Source organism: Lagopus muta, chromosome 1 (assembly GCF_023343835.1).
Source record: "Lagopus muta isolate bLagMut1 chromosome 1, bLagMut1 primary, whole genome shotgun sequence".
Classification (NCBI taxonomy): Eukaryota; Metazoa; Chordata; class Aves; order Galliformes; family Phasianidae; genus Lagopus; species Lagopus muta.
Genome location: NC_064433.1, coordinates 88,563,044 through 88,586,119, shown reverse-complemented (window position 1 = coordinate 88,586,119; position 23,076 = coordinate 88,563,044). Strand labels below are relative to the sequence as shown.

General features: G+C 39.8%; 1 protein-coding gene across 3 annotated transcripts in view; it reads right to left on the bottom strand.

Moving 5' to 3' along the window:
• The window catches only part of ZNF654 (zinc finger protein 654), a 35,112-nt gene extending 12,255 nt beyond the window's left edge, over positions 1-22,857 (bottom strand). The window contains exons 1-4 of one of the 3 annotated variants that reach the window (XM_048949647.1): positions 22,674-22,857; positions 13,215-13,360; positions 5,375-5,456; positions 2,665-2,800 (exon numbers count right to left, since the gene is read on the bottom strand). In XM_048949647.1, the coding sequence (XP_048805604.1) occupies positions 2,665-2,800; positions 5,375-5,456; positions 13,215-13,360; positions 22,674-22,805 (496 nt within the window). In that variant the 5' untranslated portion in view covers positions 22,806-22,857. Of the gene's footprint in view, positions 1-2,664; positions 2,801-2,978; positions 3,132-5,374; positions 5,457-13,214; positions 13,361-22,673 lie in introns of those variants that run through there. The other 2 variants (XM_048949654.1, XM_048949653.1) reach the window with 2 other exon arrangements.
• Positions 22,858-23,076: the final 219 nt, after the last annotated feature.

The following is a 23,076-nucleotide window of genomic DNA, read 5'->3' as shown; positions in this document are numbered from 1 at the left end:
TATTCTCTAAGCTCTACCATAATAGACCTTATTCCCACTACCTATTAGCACTTTGGGGTACAAACATTATAAAGATGAAGGTGGAAAGAAAAGCCACTGTCTAACAGTGGTTATATAACTGCAGGGAACAGTGATCATCTCTGTTCTGCAGGAAACAGAATAATCCTTAAGGCCATGTTAAGGCATCTCTTTTTTGGACTTCATATACTTCAGATAACAAATCCAATTATCAGTTTCATATACAAACATTATCCCACAGATTATTGAATATTCACATCAAAATATCTTAATCCAGAAATGTTTAGGTCATATTATTTGGTAATTTTAAGAAAATGTTGTACGCATATCTGGCTCTAACATCCTTTTCCTTCAAATAAGTAAAGACAGCAGACTACAACACTGCTTATTATATCACTCTCACTTTCTGTGAGATAAATCCTTAGCTCAGTATGCTCCTCCACTTTGTGAGAATTCCACTTCTGACATGAATTCCCAGTGAATAAGGTCTCCTGTACGCTAACACTGCTTTTAAACAGACTGAGCTCCACTAAACAACTGACAGGGCTCTGCTCCCTCCCTGTTATGGAATGCCCTCCTTCTCCAAGAGGACATTTACAATGCCTCTAACTCTCCAAAGCAGAAAACAACTGTTAACTATATTAGCATTTAGGCATGCCTGCAGTACATTAAAAACAGCTTGAAGACAATATCATCTATTCTTGTCCAGGCAGCATGTGCAGCACTTTGCTTTAGAGCAACAGATGCCAGCCGTCAGCTTAGAAAATAATTAACTGCTTTCATCTGAACGTTCCTCTGCCTACAGTATTCTCTTTCAGAAGTTCACATTAGGTCCTCTTATTCTCTCATCCATCAGAAGTTTATTGCTCCCAAGGTTCAAGAAAATTACAACTCAAATCAAACCCTGCTGTTTTTATTTAAAGCAAAAGATTGCTTTCCTTTGCAGCCATTTCAGTATGTAGTACAACACCTTCAACACCTCCAAGTACACTACAGTGCATGTAAGGGCAGGCACAGAAAGGTTTGTCTCGACCTAACCTTGTGTGTGCAACTAACGAGGCCAGGACAAGATTATGTAGTTTACACAGGACGTGTTTATTCGTCCATCTGACTTTCACAAGTGATGGTTGATGATTCAGCCTTTTCATCTCCTGGCAGCTTTCTTCATTTAAAACAGTGATCCCCGAGGGAATTATATGGCCAAATATGAAAATATACATCAAACACTGCCAGCCTACAGAGTAGCAAAGAGTATTTGCTTTGTGTAAGTATTCATGAGAATCAGATTTTAGAGAAAGTGAGACCAAAAATAAAAAAGCTTTTCAAAGATAATATCTAAAATAAAGTGTTTGTTATAACAGATGAGAAGGAGATATCAGAAGATACAAGGAGAAAGAATACCTCAGCAGAGGGTAAGGAGATGTAGCCTGCAACAAAAGGAAATAAAATGATCATCTAATGATGATAGGCAGTCCCATTCTTATTCTGCCAGGCAAAGCTAAGGAAAAATCCTTGAACTGTTACTCATCATACATAGGTGCCACACTGATCGAGGAAATCAGTAAGAAAAAGGATTAAAATAATTCTTTGCTAGAATATTTGAATATTGAACAAAATATTTCAAATTGCTATCAAGTCTTACATGCTTTCATTCTTCCCTGAGATGTTCTATGTATGTATGTTAATCTTTTAGGATTACAAACTTTTCCTCCATTTGACACCTACCTTCAGATTTTAACCACCAAAGCTTCTAATCAGTCATTAGACACAGAATAAAATAAGTGCTTATTTTACAAGAGACAGAACAACAATCAAGTTTATCAGATTAATTTGCCATCAAATCACTTTCTGTAGTTAAGACAACAGCTCAAACTGTCCTGACTTTACAGTTCTCTTCTTACCTCTATGGAACATACACGTTTTTTATAAACAAGGCAATTCATTTGAATCATTCATTGCACCACAGTAACAAGAGAAGAACTGCATCTTCCATCACTATCAAATGAAAACAACTTTCAAGAGCTCCTCCTGTTAGCAAAAACATTATCTAAGAGGCTAGTAAAGGCTTTCACTGTAGAGAGAATATAAGCCATTTTTACCTTTATGGCTACAAAAAAAAAAAAAACAAAAAAACACAACAATTCTTTTTTCTAAACCCAACACTGTTGCATGTGCTACCACAAACAGAAAACAGCTACAAGATGTAGTCACAATTCCACTCCTAATAGTGCCAATAAAACCTCCAAGTATTTACAACTTAAAAGAAAATTTTAATGAGTTAGGGTACCATGAAACAAATTTACACATCAGAACCTCCCCTGATCATGACGCTTCAGAAGCCTAAATGAAGTCAAGTTTGTCTTAACCTTTCAAGGTTAGAACACAACTGGACTTTGTAAATACATTTTATAAGTGACTGCTCACTAATCTCCTGTATCTGATGAATTTGATCTCTACACCATTAAACTAGACTGAAACTATTACCACAGATATTTAGTTTCCTTTCAAAAAATAAAAAGACTGATAGATTTTACTACCGAAAAAAAATTGTGCGCAATACCAGCAGGCAACATCTAACCTAATACCAAACAGGCATAACTTAACAGTTTTTTCTTAGTGCTAGAAAATATGTGGTAAATTGAGTACCTAACTCCTGTGATACAGGCTTTGCTTTAAGAATGGCTTGTAATATCGGGTCCTCCCAAGGTCCACCATCTCGAATTATTCGAGTCACTAATTCCAGGTTTATATTTCTGTATTTATTTAGAAGGTTCTGACATTCCTACAAGTAAAAAGAAAACACAGTTGTAAAAATGAAAAGCACTGTCTAAAAATACAGTTAGGCCACCTAAAAAGATACAAAGCTAGAAAACCCAACCACGTTCCAATACTTCCTCAGACAAATTCTACAAAGTCTTATATTGATGAGGTCTACACAAAGACCGAAAGCAACAACTTACATTCTGTAAGACTGTGGAAGCCAGAATATTTTCTGATGTCACTAAGCAAGAGTCTCCCATTTGTATAAAAATGAAAACTGCTTTTGTTGAATTAAGAGATATCAGCATGCTGTGGGAAAAGTCTTCACCTGATGCTAGTCTGCACAGATTTAGACACACTGACACTGCACCTGTGACACAGGGACGGAGCATAAACTCTAAGGCTTTAAGAGAAAAATTGAATTAAGATATATGAAACATCAGTCCTCAGGCACCCATTTTTATCCAGATTTCTGTGTTAAAAAAAAAAAAATCATGCTTGCCAAAAATAACATGGTCTGGTTTAACAATCCTTGATTTTCATATATAACAAGATTTCCTCCTATTGTTACTTACTGGTAAAAGTGTCAACATAATTAGAATTCTACTGTTCATTAACAATAACACGAAAAAAGTATATAATTTTGAAATCAAAGCAAAAAGGTGTCTTTTTTTGTCAAAGAACTAAGATGACTATAATTATGCAACTGAAGAATAGCTTCTATAAACTATACAATTATCTTCTCCACATTCTTTTTCCTGTAAATTCTTTTAGTTTCAGCTCCTCACTGCTTTTTTTAATATTCAGATGAATATGTATGACTGCATAAGAATGGTTAAGTAATCAAAACAGTGGCTTTCACGACTCGTTTGATTATACAAAGGCTGCTCCAAAAGTAATGTCTCCTTCTTTATTACGTTGGCCCACAACGTCAGTGGTGGATATAGGTGGTATGGCAACGGAGGTTGAACCCTCTCAACAATATTCCTTTACACTTTGTTGCTGTGCGACAGATGGCAGCAAAGGACCAGTCCAACAAACTGCACAGTGGATGAAGCAAAGGTGTGTCACTGAATTCCTCCATGCAGGAAAAAAATGGCACCCACTAGCATCCATTGACGCTTGTTGAACATTCATGGAGACGGAACAGTGGATGTCATCACGGTGAAGTGATGGATGGTGCATTTCAGCAGTGGTGATAGAAACGTGAAAGACAAGTCACATTCCAGATGATCACACAGATATTTTTTTTTTATTTAAAACAGAAGTGCAGCATGCGGGCTCCTGTTCATCCGTGACAAAAATGCATAGCTAAGGGTGGTGCCAAATTTAGAAGATAGCATTTTGTAGCTGCGAATTTGCTCTGTCAACTAGTGCTATTGTGCTCTTTGCAGCTGTTACAGTTTCCACGGAAATAAATAGGAGGCATTACTTTCAGAGCAACCTATATACAACAGATTCAAAAATTCTTCAAGTAAAGATCTATTTAAATACATTCATTGCTTAAAATTCAAATTAAATCAGGAAAAAGTCCAACAAATAAATTTCTATATATCACACCGCTAAATTCTTTCTTGTTCATAGACTGTTTTTGAAAAGCTCTTATGACTGCACTACCAAAATGCATTATTACTCTCACGCAAGGAGCCCTGTCCACTCATGGGGCTGCTAAGCCACTTCTTGACCCCATTCTTCCTCTAATTCTAATCAAGGATAATTTATAATTGCTGCTGTTTTGATAACTTAGCTAAGTAGAGCTGGCATTAATTTGTAGCAGCAATGAAAAGAAGTGTTAGCATAAAAATTACAAGAGGATAGTTATTTCTCAAACTACAATTTCCTGATCAGTGTTAACAAAAGCAGCAACCCTGTCTTCCACCCTTTCAATCCACATCATTAAATTTATTTTCTCATGATTAGCACAAGTGCTTTCTTTCCCATGCACTGAAGTCAACTCTCAAAGCCCATACAGGGCCCAGAGAAAAACACCTTATTGGGCAGGAAATAAAAAAAAGGTGGGAGAGGAGAGGGGAGGTGGGAATTGGGAGGAGTAAATTTTAAATCCAGGAACATTTCTCTTAAACAGCTGTAAGTAGCCATACAAAAAAAATCGCCCCAGCATAGTTGAGAATATAGCCATTTTATACAGTGCCACACACTCTAACCTGAGAAGTTCACTGAAATACAGCTTCAATTTCAAACTTGCTGTTTAAAACTGCTGAGGGAACCTTGAGGTTTCATGTCACGGACTGGCATGAAACACTGGATGACATTAAGGTGTACTTTGACACAAACAAGTTCCCTTCAGTGCAAGAAAAGCATAGAACGTGTCTTCAAACAAAAGACAGGCATTAAAAAGAAAGACATTCTACCTAGTCCAGAAAGGTTCAAATAGCTATATGATAACAAATTAAGTGACTTTTCCTTCAAATATCTTTTTAATTAATTTGTTTTCAAAAAAAATTTTTTTTTTTTTAAACTATTATGGCATTTTTCCTTCAGGTCATATATTCATAAAAAACCCACCCAACCAAAAAAACTGTCTTAACAGGTACTAAAATGGTATTAAAAGTTTATGTAAAGTAGGCAACACTACCTGGATTGAACCTAAAATATCTTTCAAAGGATCTTCATAGAACTCATCTTTTCCAAAGAACAGCAGCAATTCAAAAAAACTCCTAAAAAACAGAAGTAGCGACAAGTCAAGCAAACTAAAAATGTTCATTCAAGAAACTAGTATAAGTTTACTATTTTCCATAGCACTACAACAAAACACAATTTTCCTAAGTTTAGGGTTCTTGTCAGCACTAAAGAGTCACTGTAAAAATGTTTGGCTAATGCCTACACTTTCTAGTCACTATCTATGTTTCAATAACTCCACAATGTCTGATACCCTGCACTGGATTTTAGCAGTTAAGATTCCACATCCCAAACACATTCTGCATCAAGCATCAGGTCACAAATATAATACATTAACAGCTAAAGATAAGCTATTTTACAAACACAAATCAACAGTAGAACAGAAAAATACTTAAAAAGTTAAAATCTTTCTTCACTACTGCATTCAGTCTTTGGTTGCAATATCTCTTTAAACAAAAAGGAAGATATTCACAAACCGTTGGACAAGGAACTCTTTTGCATGACTATTAAATTCACTGCAATTATTCCTAAATTTTAGTGACTCTTATTACTTCAATACATTTGAAAGTGTACCCTCAACACTTTTCATTTTTAATATGGCAGATTCAAAAGAAGTTAAAGAACAGATTTAAAGCAAAGTTTCCCTTCATATTCAGAAATGCTGTGGATCAAAGAATCTTAATATTAACACAAAAAGAGCTTTCTAAAAATTTCAAAAGACTCCAAAGGGAATTTTTATGAGAATAATGGAAAAGTGTCACAAAATTAGGCAGCCTTTAGATTATACTGCAGCAAAGTCTATCACTGGCTAGGAAAAAAGATGTCAAAAACAGGCCCAGAAAATGTGAAAAACAAATTCATTAAGTGCAGAGATGGGACATATCTCCAAAGCTTTTGAATCTCAGCTGAGATATGGAATGGGACAAAAAAAAAAAAAAAAAAAAAAAAAAAAAATTCAATACCCAAATAAGTACTTTATTTAGAAACACAGTATCTCATTTCACATTGATAACATTTTTGCTGCATACTGACTCTTAGGAAAGGTCAAACTTGAGTCATGTCATGATCAGGACAGTAGACCAACTGGAACTTAAACAATATTTGTTTATGACAAAACTACTCACAGCAAATGACATAGGCATCAGATTTTATTTGTTTTAATTATTTTAACTGTTTTAAAGAGAATTAGACTCGATAAAAAAAAAAACACCATAGGAAACTAATACTGAAAAAGTGCAATCTACAGTTTTATTCCGTATCAACACATCTGCATCACAGTCATAGAATCATATAATGGCTTGAATCGAAAGGGACCTCAAAGATAATTAGTTCCAACCTCCACCCCATAGGCAGGGCTGCCCACCATGAGCTCAGTCTGCCCAGGGCCACATCCAACCTGGACCTGAATGCCTTCAGGGATGAGGCACCACAGCTCCTCTGGGCGGCTGTGCCAGCACCTCACCAAGCTCACAGAAAAGAATTTCATCCTAATCTTGACCTAAACCTACCCTCTTTTACCTCAAAATTATTAGCCCTTTTCCAGACAAGACACTCCTTGATGAAGAGGCCCTCCCTGTCTTTCCCATAGGTACTGGAAGGCCACTATGATGTCTGCTTGGAGATTTGTATTCTCCTCCTCTTCACAGGAGTGGTGCTCCAGGCTTCAGATCATCTTCATGGCCTCCTCTGAACCTAAACTAACAGGTCTAAATTCTTCCTGACCAGCTTCAATCAAGCATGTCTGGGGAGGATTGCTGCAAGTCTTCTACATGTGGATTGCAGACTAACTGCCTACCTAAATACAAGGAGATGCTGGCAAGGTCTTCTTTTCTCTGCTGCCTCTGGTACTTCAGCAGCATGGTGAGGATGGGAGAGTGATGGGGTAGTTAACAAGCAATTCCCAGTGAGTGACTGTGGCTTTTGAGAGAAGATGCTGTCCTCTCACAAGCTAGCCCCTGAACTAGCTTGGGATCTGGTGATTGCTGTTGGTGCAGCAAAGGCAACCAGTAGGGCCACGTAAGTTTCCCTAAGCTATGGGCACAATTTTCAGACACTGCCACATCCAACTTTATCCTCTGCACAACTCTCTGTTGGATAAAAGCAATCCAACTGCTGGTCGGGAGTACAGGTGATGCTTTTCTTTATCCCTTCAGTGGCAGGGAGGATTACTGAGAGGACTAGGAAAACCCACCAGATAAATACATGGCTGAGAGGCTGATGTCACAGTAGGAATTTTGTTTTTTCAACCATTGATTTACTTGGCACCCAGCCCAGTGGCTGCTAGTGGTGTTCATCTAGATCACAGGGGGAAAAGAAACCTATCCCAGGAGCTGTCGGGACTCACTGACAAGGGCTTTAAACTAGGTTTGAAGGGGAAAGGGACTGATAGCAAGCTTGCCCACAGCAAGGTGCAGATTACCATAGCTAAGTTAGAGGGACAAGGTGTTAGCAGGAGCCCTCAACCCACTGCATTTTACAATGCATGTACTAGGCAGCAAGCTAGTGGGGTTCACCACCAGGGCTTTAAACTAGATGTGTTGCGGGGGAAGGGAACGTACTGCTGAGGAACAGAGAAGAATCAGGGAAGAACACTGTTGGTTTAGGAAACAGCGAGGGAAAACCTCAGATTTTTCCCAGAGGTTTTTGGCAGGGCTGTTCTAAGAAGATAAGGCTGAAAACCCAGCTGAAGTGCCCCTGCACCAAAGCAAGAGGAAAGGGAAAACCATGTTGCAATTGAAAAACTATGATCTTATTGCTATTATCATAAAAATACAACGGGATGACTCATAACTGGAATACCATGATTGAGGGCTGTGAGATTTTTAGAATGGAAAGGTGAGATAGAAGAGGTGGGGGAGTTGCCCTCTATGTTAAGAAGTGGATAGACTATGAAGAGCTGCCCCTGAGAAAAAGTCATCAACAGGTTGAGAACTTGGGGGTTAAACTTAGGGACTGGACCAATAAAGGGCATCTGATGCTTGGAGTCTACTAAAGCAGCTTGACAGAGGGGAGCCTGTCGATGAGGCCTTTTTGCTTCAGCTGCAAGAGGTGTCACACTCACAGGCTCTCATCCTGGTGAGGGATTTCAACCACTCAAATATCTGCTGGGAAAACAATGCCGTAAGCTGCAAGCAGTCCAGGAGACTCCTGAAGAACCAGAAAATTGCTAATGAGCAAGCATTAGATAAACCCACAAAAGGTGAAGCGCTGCTGGGCTTGGTGCTCACCAAAGCAGAAGAGATCATAAAAGATGTTATAACTGGAGGCAGCCTGGGCTGCAGCAACCACGTCCTGGTTGAGTTTGTGATCTTGAGGAATGTGGGCCTGACAAAGAGTGGAGTCAGGATCCTAAACTTCAGGAGAGCACACTTCAGACTCTTTAAGGAACTGCTAGATGAAATACCCTGAGAAACCATCCTAAGGGACAGAGGAACAGAAGTGCTAGCAGCACTTTAAAGATACCTTTTTGACTGCAGAAGAGCTCTCCATCCACCAGAATAAGAAATCAGGCAGACAAGGAAGGAAACCAGCATGGTTAAGCAAGGACCTGTTAGTCACACTGAGATGCAAAAAAAAAAAAAAAAATTCTAAGTGGGAGCAGGGATGGAATGGGGAAAGCCAAGGCGCAGATGGAACTGAATTTGGCAAGGGATGTGACAAACAAAGAGGGATTCTTCAGATACGTTGTGCAGAAGGGACAGGCAAAGGAGAGCATATACCCTTCTGATAAACAAAAAGGGAGAGCTAGCCTCCTCAAACACGGAGAAGAATAACAAAAACATAAGTTCCTTACCTCAGCCTTCACAGCCAGTCAGACTTCTTATGCCTCACATGCCCCTGAACTTCTAAGCAGGGACTGGGGAAGCAAAATCCATCCTGGACTTATTCCATTCTTAGACCAAGATCACCTCATGAGGCTAAAAGTGTAGAAGTCTGCAGGACGAGATGACACTCATCCCAGGGTTCTGAAGGAACTGGCTGATATAGTTGTCAAGCGGCTCTATCATATTTGAAAAATCATGACTGCCAGGGAAAGTCCCTGGTGACTGGAAAAAGGGAAACATCAAGAAAGGAAGATCTGGAGAACAACATGCCAGCAAGCTTTACATCTGTGCCTGGGAAGATCATACAGCAGATCCTACTGGAAAGGATGGTAAACCATATTTGAGATGCGAAGGTTATATGTGCCAGCCAGCACAGCTTCATCAAGGGCAGACTATGCCTGACCAATCTGGTGGCCTTCTATGATGGAGTGACAGCATTGGTGGACAAAAGATGGGCAACGGATGTCATCTACCTGAACATGTGCAAGCCTTTGACATGGTCCCACACCGCATCCTTATCTCAAAATTGGAGATATGGATTAAAAGGCTGGAATTCTAGGCATAGACAATTGGTTAGATAGTCCTAGCCAGAGGGTTGTTGTCAACAGCTCTATGTCCAGGTGGTAGCTGATGACAAGTAGAATCCCCCAGGGGTTTGTTTTGGGAAAAGTACTCTTCAATAACTTAATCCCACTGTCTTTCTCACTGATAAAGCTTAACGTCAGCAAGCTTGCTGATGACACCAAGCTGAGTCATGCAGTTGACACAACAGAAGGGAGGGATATCATCCAGACGGATTTGGACATGCTCAAAAAGTGGGCAAATGAAAATCTAATGAGGTTTAACAAGTCCAAGTGCAAGCTGTCCCACACTGGTCAAAGCAATCCTAGATAAGATAAGAGACTGAAAGAAGAACTCATTGACAGCAGCCTTGTAGAGAAAGACTTGGGGATCCTGATGAATGAAAAGCTGGACAATGAGCCAGCAGTGCACGAGCAAGTGCGCTCTTGCAGCCCAGAAGGCCATAAGTATCCTGGGCTGCATCAAAAGAGGAGTGGCCAGCAGGGAGAGAGCGGTGATTTTCCCCCCTTATCTGCCCCTCTGAGGCCCAACCTCGAGCACCATATCCTAGGGCTCCAGTACAAGAAGGATGTAGGCCTGTAGGAATAGGTCCAGAGGAGGCCACAAAGATGATCAAAGGTCTGGAGCACCTCCCCTATGAAGAAAGGTTAAGGGAGTTGGGCTTGTTTAGCTTGGAGCAGACAAGGATCCAGGGAGACCTCACTGTGGACTTCCAGTACTTGAAGGCAGCTTACAAGCAGGAAGGGGATCAACTTTTTATACGGTCTGATAGTGGACAGGAGAAGGCGGAATGACTTTAATCTAAAAAAAATATATATATATATATATATATATATATTTAGATTACATGTTACTAAGAAATTTTTTTACTCAGTAGTAAGGCACTGGAACATGTTGGTCAGAGAGTTTGTGGATGCTCCATCTCTGGAGGCAGTTAACACCAGGTTGGTTGGAATACTGGGCAGTCTGATCTTGTAGCTGGCAAGCATGTTCACGGCAGGGGGATTGGAACTAGACGATCTTTAAAGTCCCCTCCATCTTAAGCAATTCTACAATTTGTAAAAGGAACAAGGCTGGCGTTAGGACCAGAATCTTACCAGAAGTTCATATATGCCTGACCAAGGAAAGAAATGAACAAACGCTGCAACATTCACCTCTCTAGATACTTACATAAGCAGCAGATGGATACTACTACTTATGTAATTAGTAACTCTCAGTAAATGCCTTTTTTCAGCTCTATTAAGTTTCTTTGGAGTAGTGAAGCCACACAGCACACACAGTATCCCTTCAGAGAAGAGATCCATAGCTCCACATCACAATGGGAAAACTCTCTCCTCATCCATGGTTCCTGCTTGCCAACCTGATTTGGTGCTCCCCCTCCACTTGTCACTTCTTTACAACTTCAAGTGCCCCAGTTTAATTCTTGATCCTTACGTGGAATTTATTCCACCCCTTAGCAGTTGCTGTCTTGCTTCGGAGCTTTTCTGGTCCTTCCTTCTGCACCACCTTTTGAGATGGGAACGGGCAGGTACGCCAAAACAGCACAGAACATTAAAGATGTTGTGATGTACTGTGATTCTGAGCAGTTAGCTCTCTGCTTTGTTCCATCTTACTAGCCTCCTAACACTTTGCATCGTTGAGCACTGTGATGCACACTGAAGTGACATTTTCATTAAAACATTCAGCATAACACAGCTCCATGGCTGTACCTGTCAGTTTGAAGCCCACCACACTGAACATTTTCATTGTTTTGTTGTGTGGTTTTTGGTTTGTTTGTTTTTTGTTTTTGTTTTTTTTTTTTTTGCTTCTCTTCATTTTCCCCAAGTACCACCGCACCCTGGTCTAAGCTGAATTTCATCATTCCCTATCATAAATCCTTTATACAGTTATTTACATTTTGTCCTTTATGATACTGGGGAAAAGGTAGTACCATAATCAAATGTGGCTGTCTCGCTGATTGAAATAGCTTACAATCATATCAGTAGCAAGACTGTTGGACACTTGGTTGAAAAGAGTCCTCCAAACCTAACCTAAAGCTAGTCCACATTCCTCTGCTTCTATTGAAGCTCTGCTGATATGATGGAATAAAAAACAAGAGACCAGTAAATGAGCAAAGGGAGCCTGGCTGTAATGCAGCAAGATAAGCAGTGTGCCAGAGCATAGAGCAAGGGTGCTTTTTCTGTCTCTTCTCTCTGTCTCTTTACAAACCACACATAAGGTCATTATTCTAAAGTTGAAAGAAACGTAAGTAAATCCAGCTCCAAAAATCAAGACAGATTATCAGGAATAGCCACCATCCAAATACAACAAGTATCTGAGTTTCTCATTCCCAATTCCCTCCAAACTCACTCTGCTATCTGAAAGTATTTAGAAGCACAATTTGATCTTTGTGAAATGCGTTTTTCCTAAAAACTAATGAAAAAGAGAGGTCACCATCTTTTGATTCACCTGCTAAGTCATTTTCTGAGCATTCCAGCTTTAGAAATCATAATATTTTGATTCCATAAGTAATCTACCGTCAAATAGTTCCCCCAAAAAAACTCAGTCGCAAGTAAAGTTTCACAACACTTGAAGAGAGCAGATATTCTGACAAGCACAAAGAATAAAGCTTTAAGTTTTACTTTACTAATAGGTCAAGAACAGTAGACAGTTCCACCACACCAAGTAAACTGATAAAGGCTACAAAAACATTTGCCTCTGAAGACTAGACAAAGCACGAGTGAGACATTCCCAAATAAATTTTTTAACTGAGACACAGAGCTATATTTGAAAATGTTGCTCAACAAGAGAGCTGGACAGATAAATCTGATCCAAGCAAACTGAACCAGCAGACAAAGCTAACTCTCAGATTTTTTATCTCCATCTGCTGATGAGGAAAATCAAGTATATACAATCTCAGCTAAGTACAAGAAAGTCACTTAAGTATCAAGGTTTTTTTTTGTTGTAGTTTTTTTTTTTTTAATCTTCTGTCCAGCACTGCAGTTTTTGAGATCTGAAAAATTCAATTTTTTTTTTTTCTTTCTTTCTACTTATCATTACCCTCACACTTTCAGTCTTCACGTGGGAAAAATCAGCACTGCATACAGAAAACCACACAGCAAGATATACATTCTAGCATTCTGCAGTTCTCTGTCAAACTGAACATACACATAACAGGACAAAAATCATAGCAAATCATCCCTATAGGTATTTTCAGAACTTGAACATAAAAATCCATTTTAAAATTCATTACTTTCTTAAACAGTATAAGAAATTTGTCTTAAATACTTAGCTTATTACATCAACCTTAAAAGCACTGAGGATCTCTGAAACCCCACTGGCTATTATCAAAGTACAGCACTAACAGTCTACATTGTAAGGGAAATAGTAAGAAAAACATGATGTACTTACAAAGCTAGGCTACTCAATACGTATTGTACGTGCTCACATTCAGCTGGGAATGATACACAGGCAGATGTGAAACAACAGAGAGCTGTCTGAAGCACCTGAAGCTGAGGCAGAGGAACCTGCCATCTTCCAGCATAGTCTTCAACAACCTAATGACAAAAACATTGAAAGCCATATTACAAACCAAAAACATCCTCTTTAATCATGAAGCTATACATAGTTTGTACTGTACCTGCTTCATCTCCCCTCCTTCCTTAGAAGTAGGGTTAATAACAAAAAAACAAAAAAAACCTCAATCCACTAAAATAGAATCCTGAGCACCTCCGGTTATCAACTAAAGAAGTAGTAACTTCATTACTTACATTATAACACTGAGAATACTTAAGGGATCATTTACAGAGAGTAAGGCCAAGAAAAACATCCATCTTATATAGTAACATAGTAGTTACAGTATTGCTACTATGTTACCACTGTACTACATAGACGGCGCATTGAAACATAAGCTTTTATTTTGCAAGTGAATACCAGTTATGGAATCTGTAGCAATTCAGACAGCCTACTCTAAACAAACAGAGAGAAAAACGACCACCCTGTGTACTTCCAGCCTTCCCGTTAGCAGAGAAGGGCAGAGATACTCTCTCTTACATAACCATATAAATAAATTTGGCCCTTTTTATGTGCATGACAGAGCTTGCAGCTAACTATACCCTCATCTACGGTTATGAAACTACACTATTTAGAATGGAAAAAGATGATGAAAATAGGTGCTTTAAGGAAGACATGTATCCAACCATTTGCGGGTCACGCAATTGACCTTACTTGTGTTATTAAATGCCCTGTATTTCTGACATTACCTATTCCCACATCAGGTGGCTTAACAAAGACAACACCACTTGAAATTTCTACAGCATTATCAACACATTAAATTCCACCCAATCTACTTTCATACAGTCTCTGTATAAAAGATAGCATTTAGTTCAGCACAGCATTAAAACACAGATTGGTAAAGCCTGAAGACCAGACATTGTGCTGCTGCCCTATAGAAAGCAGGAGCTAGAGGGCTTTGGGTCTTCTCTACTCCTTAAGCAATAGATAAGATATGCAACACTGAGCAGACAGAAAAAGCATATTTCTTCCACGCTTTGGCACATTGCTCATCTCACTGCATTACAGCCAGGCTCCCTTTGCTCATCTACCGGTCTCTCCTTTTTCCCCATCACAACAGCACAGCTTCAGTAGAAGCAGAAGGATGTGGACTAGCTTTAGGTTAAGGTACAGCATACCCTTCTCTAGCTGAGGGAACTCAACTGCAATCTCCTACATTTGCAGGAAGTGAGAAGCTGGTGGGGAACCACAGCTCTATCAATTAGAGACAAAAGGCTGAAGCACTCCTTAGTACATGCAAGAAACAAGCAACAGACTCCAAAAAAGCTGTGAAGTGCCAGCCCTCATTACACACCTGGGCAGCTTAACTCAAGAGCCAGTCCGGCTAATAAAGCACAGTTTAAAACAAAAAAAAAAATCAAATGTAACATTCTGCAGGTTTTCTTTTAGACTTGAAGTCTGTGACCCTCTCTCAGACCTGCCCACTGCCCATTGAGCTAAATAAAAGATTTCAAAGTCAAGATGATTAGCATGAGATTTTAGCACCAAAGCTACACACCTAATTTAATTTAAGGCTCTACAATATGAACAGGCCAGCAACCCATTTCTGACAGTCTGGTTATACCTGCTCCCAAACAAAGTAGCTATTGACAATGGGAGCAACTTTATTTCTTCTTGTTATTTTAATTTTCACTAACAACAGTGGAGATTGATTTATATTTTTGCAATGATATTCTGCCTTTCTACCAAAACCATTTTAATAATTCCTACTTCAGAATCAGTTTAATGCAGCAAATATCTAGGTCAATTGGAAGAGAATTAACTGACTCGTGGATAAACACTCTCCCTGTTACAAGGAATAATAAGCACTTCAGAAAACTGAACTGACATCACCTATTGTGATCTCTCTGAAATACTTCTAAGCAGGTCCCCTGCATGAGAAATAACAAATCCTTATAAAAATCAAAGCAGACCAAGAAAACAGACTCTTCTGGTTTTAGCCTCTATGAAGTAAGAGAAAATAATAATAAAAGTTTCAATTCCCACCAGGGTGTTCTACAGCACTGTAACCTGACAGCCATAGTACTGATATGTTTGTAAATTATTTCAATCAGTGAGACAGCCACATTTGGTACTTCTTCCCCAGTACGGTAAAGGACACACTGTAAATAACCATAGAAAGGATTTATGACAGGGAGTGATGAAATTCAGCTTAGACAAGGGAGCAGTGGTTCCTGGGTGTAGCAATTGGATCAGTACAATGGGAAAGATGTTACAACAGAGACATGATAACAGAAGGATCAGCATGATAGAAAGGTGCTTTAAGGGAAGGGAAGAAGATTGCTCACCTGTATCAGAAGATACTAGGTTTGCAGGGGAAAGCATCACCAAGGAGAGATCTCCAGAAAGACCCTTCCCTCTGGCAGCCAGCCCTTAAATGGGGTCTAAGAGAGGTGCAGCCAGGTTCCACACCTTCTGGTCACACAGCTGAATTGCCTTCACCTGTGCTCCCAGGGCTGACCCAGACCTTTCCCCAGATGATCAATCTGCGGCTCAGGCTGTGACTCAACAGTTCCCATACATTGGGGAAAAATGAAAACAAGCCAAAAAAAAAAAAAAAAAAAAAAAAAAAAAAAAAAAAAAAAAAAGAATCAAAGCAGAGAGCTAACTGCTCAGAATCACAGTACATCACAACATCTTTAATGTTCCGTGCTGTTTTGGTGTACCTGCCCATTCCCATCTCAAAAGGTGGTGCAGAAGGAAGGACCAGAGAAGCTCCAAAGCAAGACAGCGAATACTAAGGAGTGGAATAAATTCCACGTAAGAATCAAGAATTAAACTGGGGCACTTGAAGTTGTAAAGAAGTGACAAGTGGAGGGGGAGCACCAAATCAGATTGGCAAGCAGGAACCGTGTATGAGGAGAGAGTTTTCCCACTGTGATGTGGAGCTATGGATCTCTTCTCTGAAGGGATACTGTGTGTGCCGTGTGGCTTCACTACTCCAAAGACACTTAAGAGAGCTGAAAAAAGGCATCTATTGAGAGTTCAGTTCCAAAAGAGTGTTATTAAAGCACAAGTAACATTAGACTTAGTGTTCTGTCAGAACATCAGGAAAGAAACAATTAAAACTTTTTTATTCTATTCAGTTGATGGCCCGTATGTTGTTACATATCCCACATAACATCAGGATAAATGCATCCTTATAAAACCAAATTCAATAACTCAAATAGAGTAGAAAAAATTTTAAGATTTCAAGGCTACATAAGTCACTACTTAAAATATCACAGAAAATCATTTCAAAGCAGTATCTAAAAAATGGATGTAAGCAATGGCTTTAGAGCAATTCACATGAATATTACATAAGGAATAACCAAACATAATCACACTCATGGCAAAAGAAAAAAACATCACCAAGCAACAGCATGACACATCCTGTAAGACAAGTTTCTGCCAAAGTTCTATCTTTAAAGCTAAATGCTTTCCCCCACTCACAGCTACTGAAATTTCATGTATCTGGCTGAGTTTGCTTTGAGTATGAACAAGACCTAAGGCAGAGCTCCATATACTCTTTGGTCAACTATATGTAACGAGCCAGTTTCCAGATGTATTCAGAGTCTACTACTTGCACTACAGTGAAAAACTATTAATCCTACCAAAGTAAATTTGACTACTGGCACTGCAGTTAACGTACCTGTTAAAGATATTACTTGATGGTTGAAATGTTTTTATTGGAAAGATGTAACATTTATTCATATATTTCAGTGAGTCTTCCCTAGAGAGAAAACCAACTGATTTATAGAAATAGTTTTATTATATGTGGAAGGGATGACTGAGTACATGTGAACTCAACACAGGAATACCTAAGTTCAGGTTACAAATGACATTAGCAAAATGCAACCTAAGGTGACTCTCAAATAAAGCACAAATATTTAATTCGGTCATCTGAAGAACTGCAACCAAAAAACACATGTTTTATTATTATTATGATGATGATACTTATATAATGTTCTGCCCTTTTTATTATTTGAAAAGACCTGAATAGCAAGCAGCCTATAATCTACTGGACACACTAATCCACAGAAGTATCTTTCCAACATTCTTCTTTTTAAGTGTACAAAGGTGCAATTTAAAAGTTACAAGGATCTTGACAGACTTTTCCATGCAAAACTCTGAAGCTTATTTTTCATACAAAAGCTAAACTTTCAGACAAGGTGTTAAAAGCTGAAAAACTACCAATATAAATAAGCTTGCAGTGAAGTCATACAAATTTCCAGAGAAGTGAAAAGAGAAAAACACAACCATGACCTTGAATAGTATGTAAATACAAAGAAATAAAAGCAAGAGAACACCACTAAAATCCCAGAAATCTAACCTTCTCCCGAAGGCTGACAGAAGGGGTAAATATGTACAGCAAGGATGTGATCTCTCAAGATAAAGCAGTCACAAACGTTAAAGAGAACAGAATAGATGAATAGATGAACAAATGAATAGGGAACCGAGTATGCGAATAAAACCTCATGTCAATGGCAAGACCAGAGCACCCAGTGACTCCTTCAGTCCACAAATACAATCTGCAAATGAAGAATCTGCTGATCAACTACTATCATGAATTCTCCCTAAATGCTGACAGAAAGCAGCCAGGTATCCTACAGGTACCACGGTGGCTTATCAAGTTTCCCATCAAGTGTCAAAGGAAAAAGTGTCACTACCAAACCCTTGGTACCATTCTCTGCAGGTGGGAGCTGAAAGCTTGCAATTGCCATTAAGCTTTGCAGGAAACGGTGCTTATCGCTCTTAATTTGTAAGGACTTCTTTTCAAGCCTGAATTGCCCCTGAATATCAAGCAGCACAAAGCTAAACGCCAGTAACTGGTAGCAAATTGAATCTGCTTGTTTTCATTAGCCAAGTGGAGAAAGGTCCAGCAAAAAACAACAACAAAAAAAACAAACAAAAAACCCACACAGGAACAAGCTAATTTGCAAATGTAAATAGCTTAAATGTCTAGGTACTCCTTGAGTTACGTGTAAAGTCATCTATTACAAACTGCATTACTTTCCCTGTAAAAGTTTTCATTTAATTGGTAATTTCACATTTAAAGAAAACCCATACACCTAAAAATGCCAATCAAATAAAGCAAATGAGACTGTAAAAGGTGCTCTCAAAGCCATCAACAAGTATCAAGCGTCTTCATTCAATAAACTACAAATATACATATCTATTATGACACCAGAAGTCATTGCAAGAGAAAAAGCTGGTTCAAAACTACAAATTATTCCTTTCAAGAGAGGAAAAAAAGCTTCAAACAGCACTCATGTGACCAAGATTTTTGTAGCTCCTCTTTAAAGACATGTAAGAATACCAAACACGTAGCCCAGTAGTGACAAAACTAGTGAAAGACAAGTTTGGCATGACCTAAAGTTGCTCTGTTTTGTACAGAATATAAAAGTAACTGAACAAACATTGACTTGAAGATTTAAGTGAAAATCAAAGGCAAGTAGTTTCAAATTTGTGCGCATCACAAGAAGAGTGAGAACGCATCAATCCCCAAATGAGAAGAACTATCAAAGATGCGTATATTTTTCTACCTTCATTTATACGAAGCAATACATACACCAAAGCATGAACAGATGATTAACACCTAAACCACACACTACTGGATTTTTATTTTTATTTTTTTGTCTACTCAAACAGATCTAGGAGCCATCATCACCTCTAGTGTTAGTTACTAAGTTTTATTTCTCAGCTTCCTAATACACAAACCCAAGAATTATTTTCCTAGCAGTGACTGAGGATATCACTGATTAACAAAAGCCAAGCAGGCAGTCATTATTTCAGGAAGTCAGATCACACTGGAAGGCCGTAAACTGATGCCACAGCAAGAGAAGATCAAGAAGTGTTTAGCTCCAGCAGTATTACTTTAGATCAGAATTATCCTGTGCTTGACTCTGTACGGAGTAAAATAAAAATAACATCCAGTACAGTTATGCAGCCGTGTGGACAACTACAGAAATGCTGGATGTAACTTGTAATTTTTGATAGTACTTAATGACACAAGAAAAGACTGAAAAGAATAAAAGAAATTCAAGGCAGTTGATAAAACTATACCCACTTCAAATGCAACAAAGTAAGCTATACTCACTTGTTAAGGTTTCCCCATTAAAGTTTGTTTTCAAATCAAATTCACCCTTCAAATTATAGAACCACTTCCTTCACAGCTAAAATCTGAGCTACTTTGTCTGCCCCTCATTTTATTTGTATGCACTCACATGGGAACCTCCCAGGGACACCTGAAAAATCTCAAAACAATTTCAAATTCTGTATGTGACACAACAAGCCAAAGCTCAGGAAGCTCTTGCAGATGTTCAGACCGAGGGGGTTCTATTAGATACTATCTTTCAATTTAAAACTACAAATAGTCACAGATGCCTTGGCTCCTGCTTGCCAAATTTGGGAACAGTAGACTTATTTTTTCCCAACACGTAAGCGGCTTCACAGTGAACTTAACAAACGTGAAGAAATGTCAAATCAGCAACTTCAGAAAGAAACACAGATACATAAACTGGACACTTACTTCACCTTCCATCTGTCTCTTTTCATTTCCAGCCATAGAAATCTTGATTTTATTTCCCCATGTTATCAACCTCAAATAATCATCTAAAACAATATTTTATTCCAATTTGCCTTGGAAGGTTCAGGATGTAGTGGTGTTATTATTGCGTTATTACAACACAACAGATCCCAAAAAACACACATGGCTTTGCAGTCGTCACACTCTGAGTTGATCTTACATCACTAAATCATGATTATGCATAAATTGAAGAAAATGACATGACAGCCCAGTCATCTTTTGCAACCATTCTTTAATCTACTGTCTAAAAGCTAAGTTCAGCTGCAATACTCCAGGCCTCCAGCATACTGACCCTGTTTCCAACCCTCTTTTAACTTTTTAACAGAATTCTAGAATAAAAGACATGCACATCAATGCTTCTTAAGGTCCTTGCCAGTCTCTTACCCTAAAAACAGTCAAGAGGTTTTTGCTTCCATCTACAGTAAATGGCTCAACAGGCTAAAAAGAGTTTAGACCTTGCTTCACTTTTGCTGCAGCTCTTACTGAGGAATGTGGATGTGCACACACTTCAGACAGCACTGTAACTATATGCAATCCAACATATCCCTGTATTATATTTATTCTGAAGGACAAATAGGTGTTTCATTCAGATAGTTCAAAAGTATGGCGTTATTGTTAAGCAACTCTCTCTACAACTGCTGTTCAACTTCTGACATAAAAAAAGAACACTGTAGGGAAACCAGGGCATTCGAAAGTGCCAAAAAACACAGAGAAGCAAAGTTATGTTATCAGTGTGGGATGGAACAAGGTGGAGAGGCTTGATTTGAACAATAGCCAGAAGATCTGGCTTCAGAAGTTCTAGATGGAAAAGTAGAAAGCAATACAAAAGTAGAGCCAGAAAGAAAAAACACTAATAGAGGCACGCATGAAGAATGTATGACACGCTAACCAAGAGACACAGTTTTTAAGTAAGAAATTATCTTTTATAACAGATGTTCCAAGAAAGAGGTGACCTAAACTTTGTGTGTTCACTGATACTTTCTGAACAAAAAATGGCAATATGCTTCATCACTTCACCAGCAAGGCTGTGGGCCTATGAACCTCTGTTTGTACAGGTATGGATGCACTGGAACAACTGCACCACTGTAGGCCTAACTGTAAGCAAGCTACTGCAGAGCACTCAGCTTCCTCTGGTATCACACCACAAAAGGTCACTGGTTCTTTCTACCAGTATGCTACATCAATTACATCTTGTGTCTGTATAATTAACTCAGTAGAAGTGTTCTTTATTAAAAATATGCTTGAACGAAATGTAGAAGTCTGTATTTTGAGTCAGCACGCAACTGCTAATCACCAGGCCAAATTTACACCAGGAAAATGCCTAGAGACAAAACGTTAATATATTATCTCACTTTCAACAGCGTTATTTAAACTATGCATTGTTTTAAAATATTGAAGAAAAGAAACAGAATCCTTTATGTACTCTAAACATTGGCTGCCCACGTGGAGAGTTCATAAACTAAAAGCAAAGCGAGGAAGAAGGTTTGGCAATTTTTCTACACAAAATAAACTCCAGGAGAAGTCAAGGTCAAACGATTTAGACACTCTTCATTGATAACTGTGATAAAATCATTTTGCAGGGAAACTCCTTCCCTGGTCTCATCCTGTCCTGTTCCCTACTCATTCCTAGCTTTGTATGGAGTAGAGGATTGGTGTTAATGTCAAGTATCGCTCCATCTTCACTCCCTTGTTATCATTACTTCAACAGATAGTAAGTGTAGCTAAAACATTTTAAAGATGAAACTTTCAGTCCTGACAGAAGATTGAAAGATTTGTTTGAGCGGGATTCAATCAAATATAGCTGTCTGTTCTTCCAGCTGTGGCTTATTCCATACTTCTAAGACCAATCACATCTCTCGACTGCCTTCAGCGATCTTTACACAGACAAACTAAGTTTATACAGTCACCAAACAGAAGCAGAATACAAAAGCTTGTAGATAAACCCAAGCAGCAAACAACCTATGGGTTCACTGAGCAGCCCTATTCGAGCTATTTTCAAACACATACTGTAATAAACAACGTGTAAAACAAGTGTCAGGAAGCACTAAGAAAACTCTGGTTGAAATGGAGTACTGTGTAAATGGAACAAGACCAGCAGAGCGGTGAGGTAAGCAGCCCAGAAGTTCATAAAATGAAGTAATTACACGTATAAAAAAGAAAAAAAAAAAAAAAAAAAGAAAAAAAAAAAAGAAAAAGCCTAGGCTGCGTTTCTGAGAACTGCAAGCGCTGTGGTTGGGATATACCTACAACAACTCACGCTTCAATCAACACCCGCTGGGCAGGGAAAGCAACCTGTTGGCTCTCGTTAGTTAGCAAAGCCGACAGAGGTTGCAAAGAGCACGGAATTAATCGCAGAATTAATTTCTGCCTGTGGCCCTGCGTGAAGATACGCTGCTTTCTATGAAATAATTAAAGAAATAAAAATAAAAAGGAAAAGAAGTATGCTGGTCTAATTCGTCCATCCTTAAGGACACAGCCCCGGGGCAGCCCCCTCCTCCTCCCCCACCCTCCCGGCGTCGTTCCTCCTGCCACACGTGGCCCAGCCCCGCCGCCCTCCCCGGGAGACACCTCCGCTCCACTCCACTATGCTCCGCTCCCCGCCACCTCTCGGTCACAGCCCCGTTCCCGCCGCCGCGAGGGGGGCGCCGGGGGCCCCGCACCCCGCCCGCCCCACTGCCGCCCGCGGGGGGGAGGGGCGAGGAGCGGCGGGGGGGCGGGGCGGCGCTCACCTGGCAGAAGCGGCGGCAGTAATACTGGCTGTGGAGCAGGGCCGGCAGGCCGGCAGGCGGACCTGGCGCCGCCAGGGCCTCCAGCTCCTCGCTGAGCCGCTCCGACTCCTGGTCGCTTTCGTCTTCCGCCATGCTGCTCCGGCCGCCCTGCGCGTACCGAGCGCCCCCCTGCCCCCGCCCCGCCGCGCCGGAAGGGGCCGCCCCCGCCCCGCCGCCTCACGTCCGGCCACGCCCCCCCCGTCGCGCGCCTATTGGGCCGGCCGGCGTGCCACCCGACGGCCAGCGCGGAGACGGCTCGCCTCTGACCCCTGACTTCTGGCTCCTCCCTTCCGCCCGGCCCCGCCGGAGCGTCTTGTGATTGGGACAAAAGTCTCCTCGTTACTTTACGCAGCCCTTCTCATTG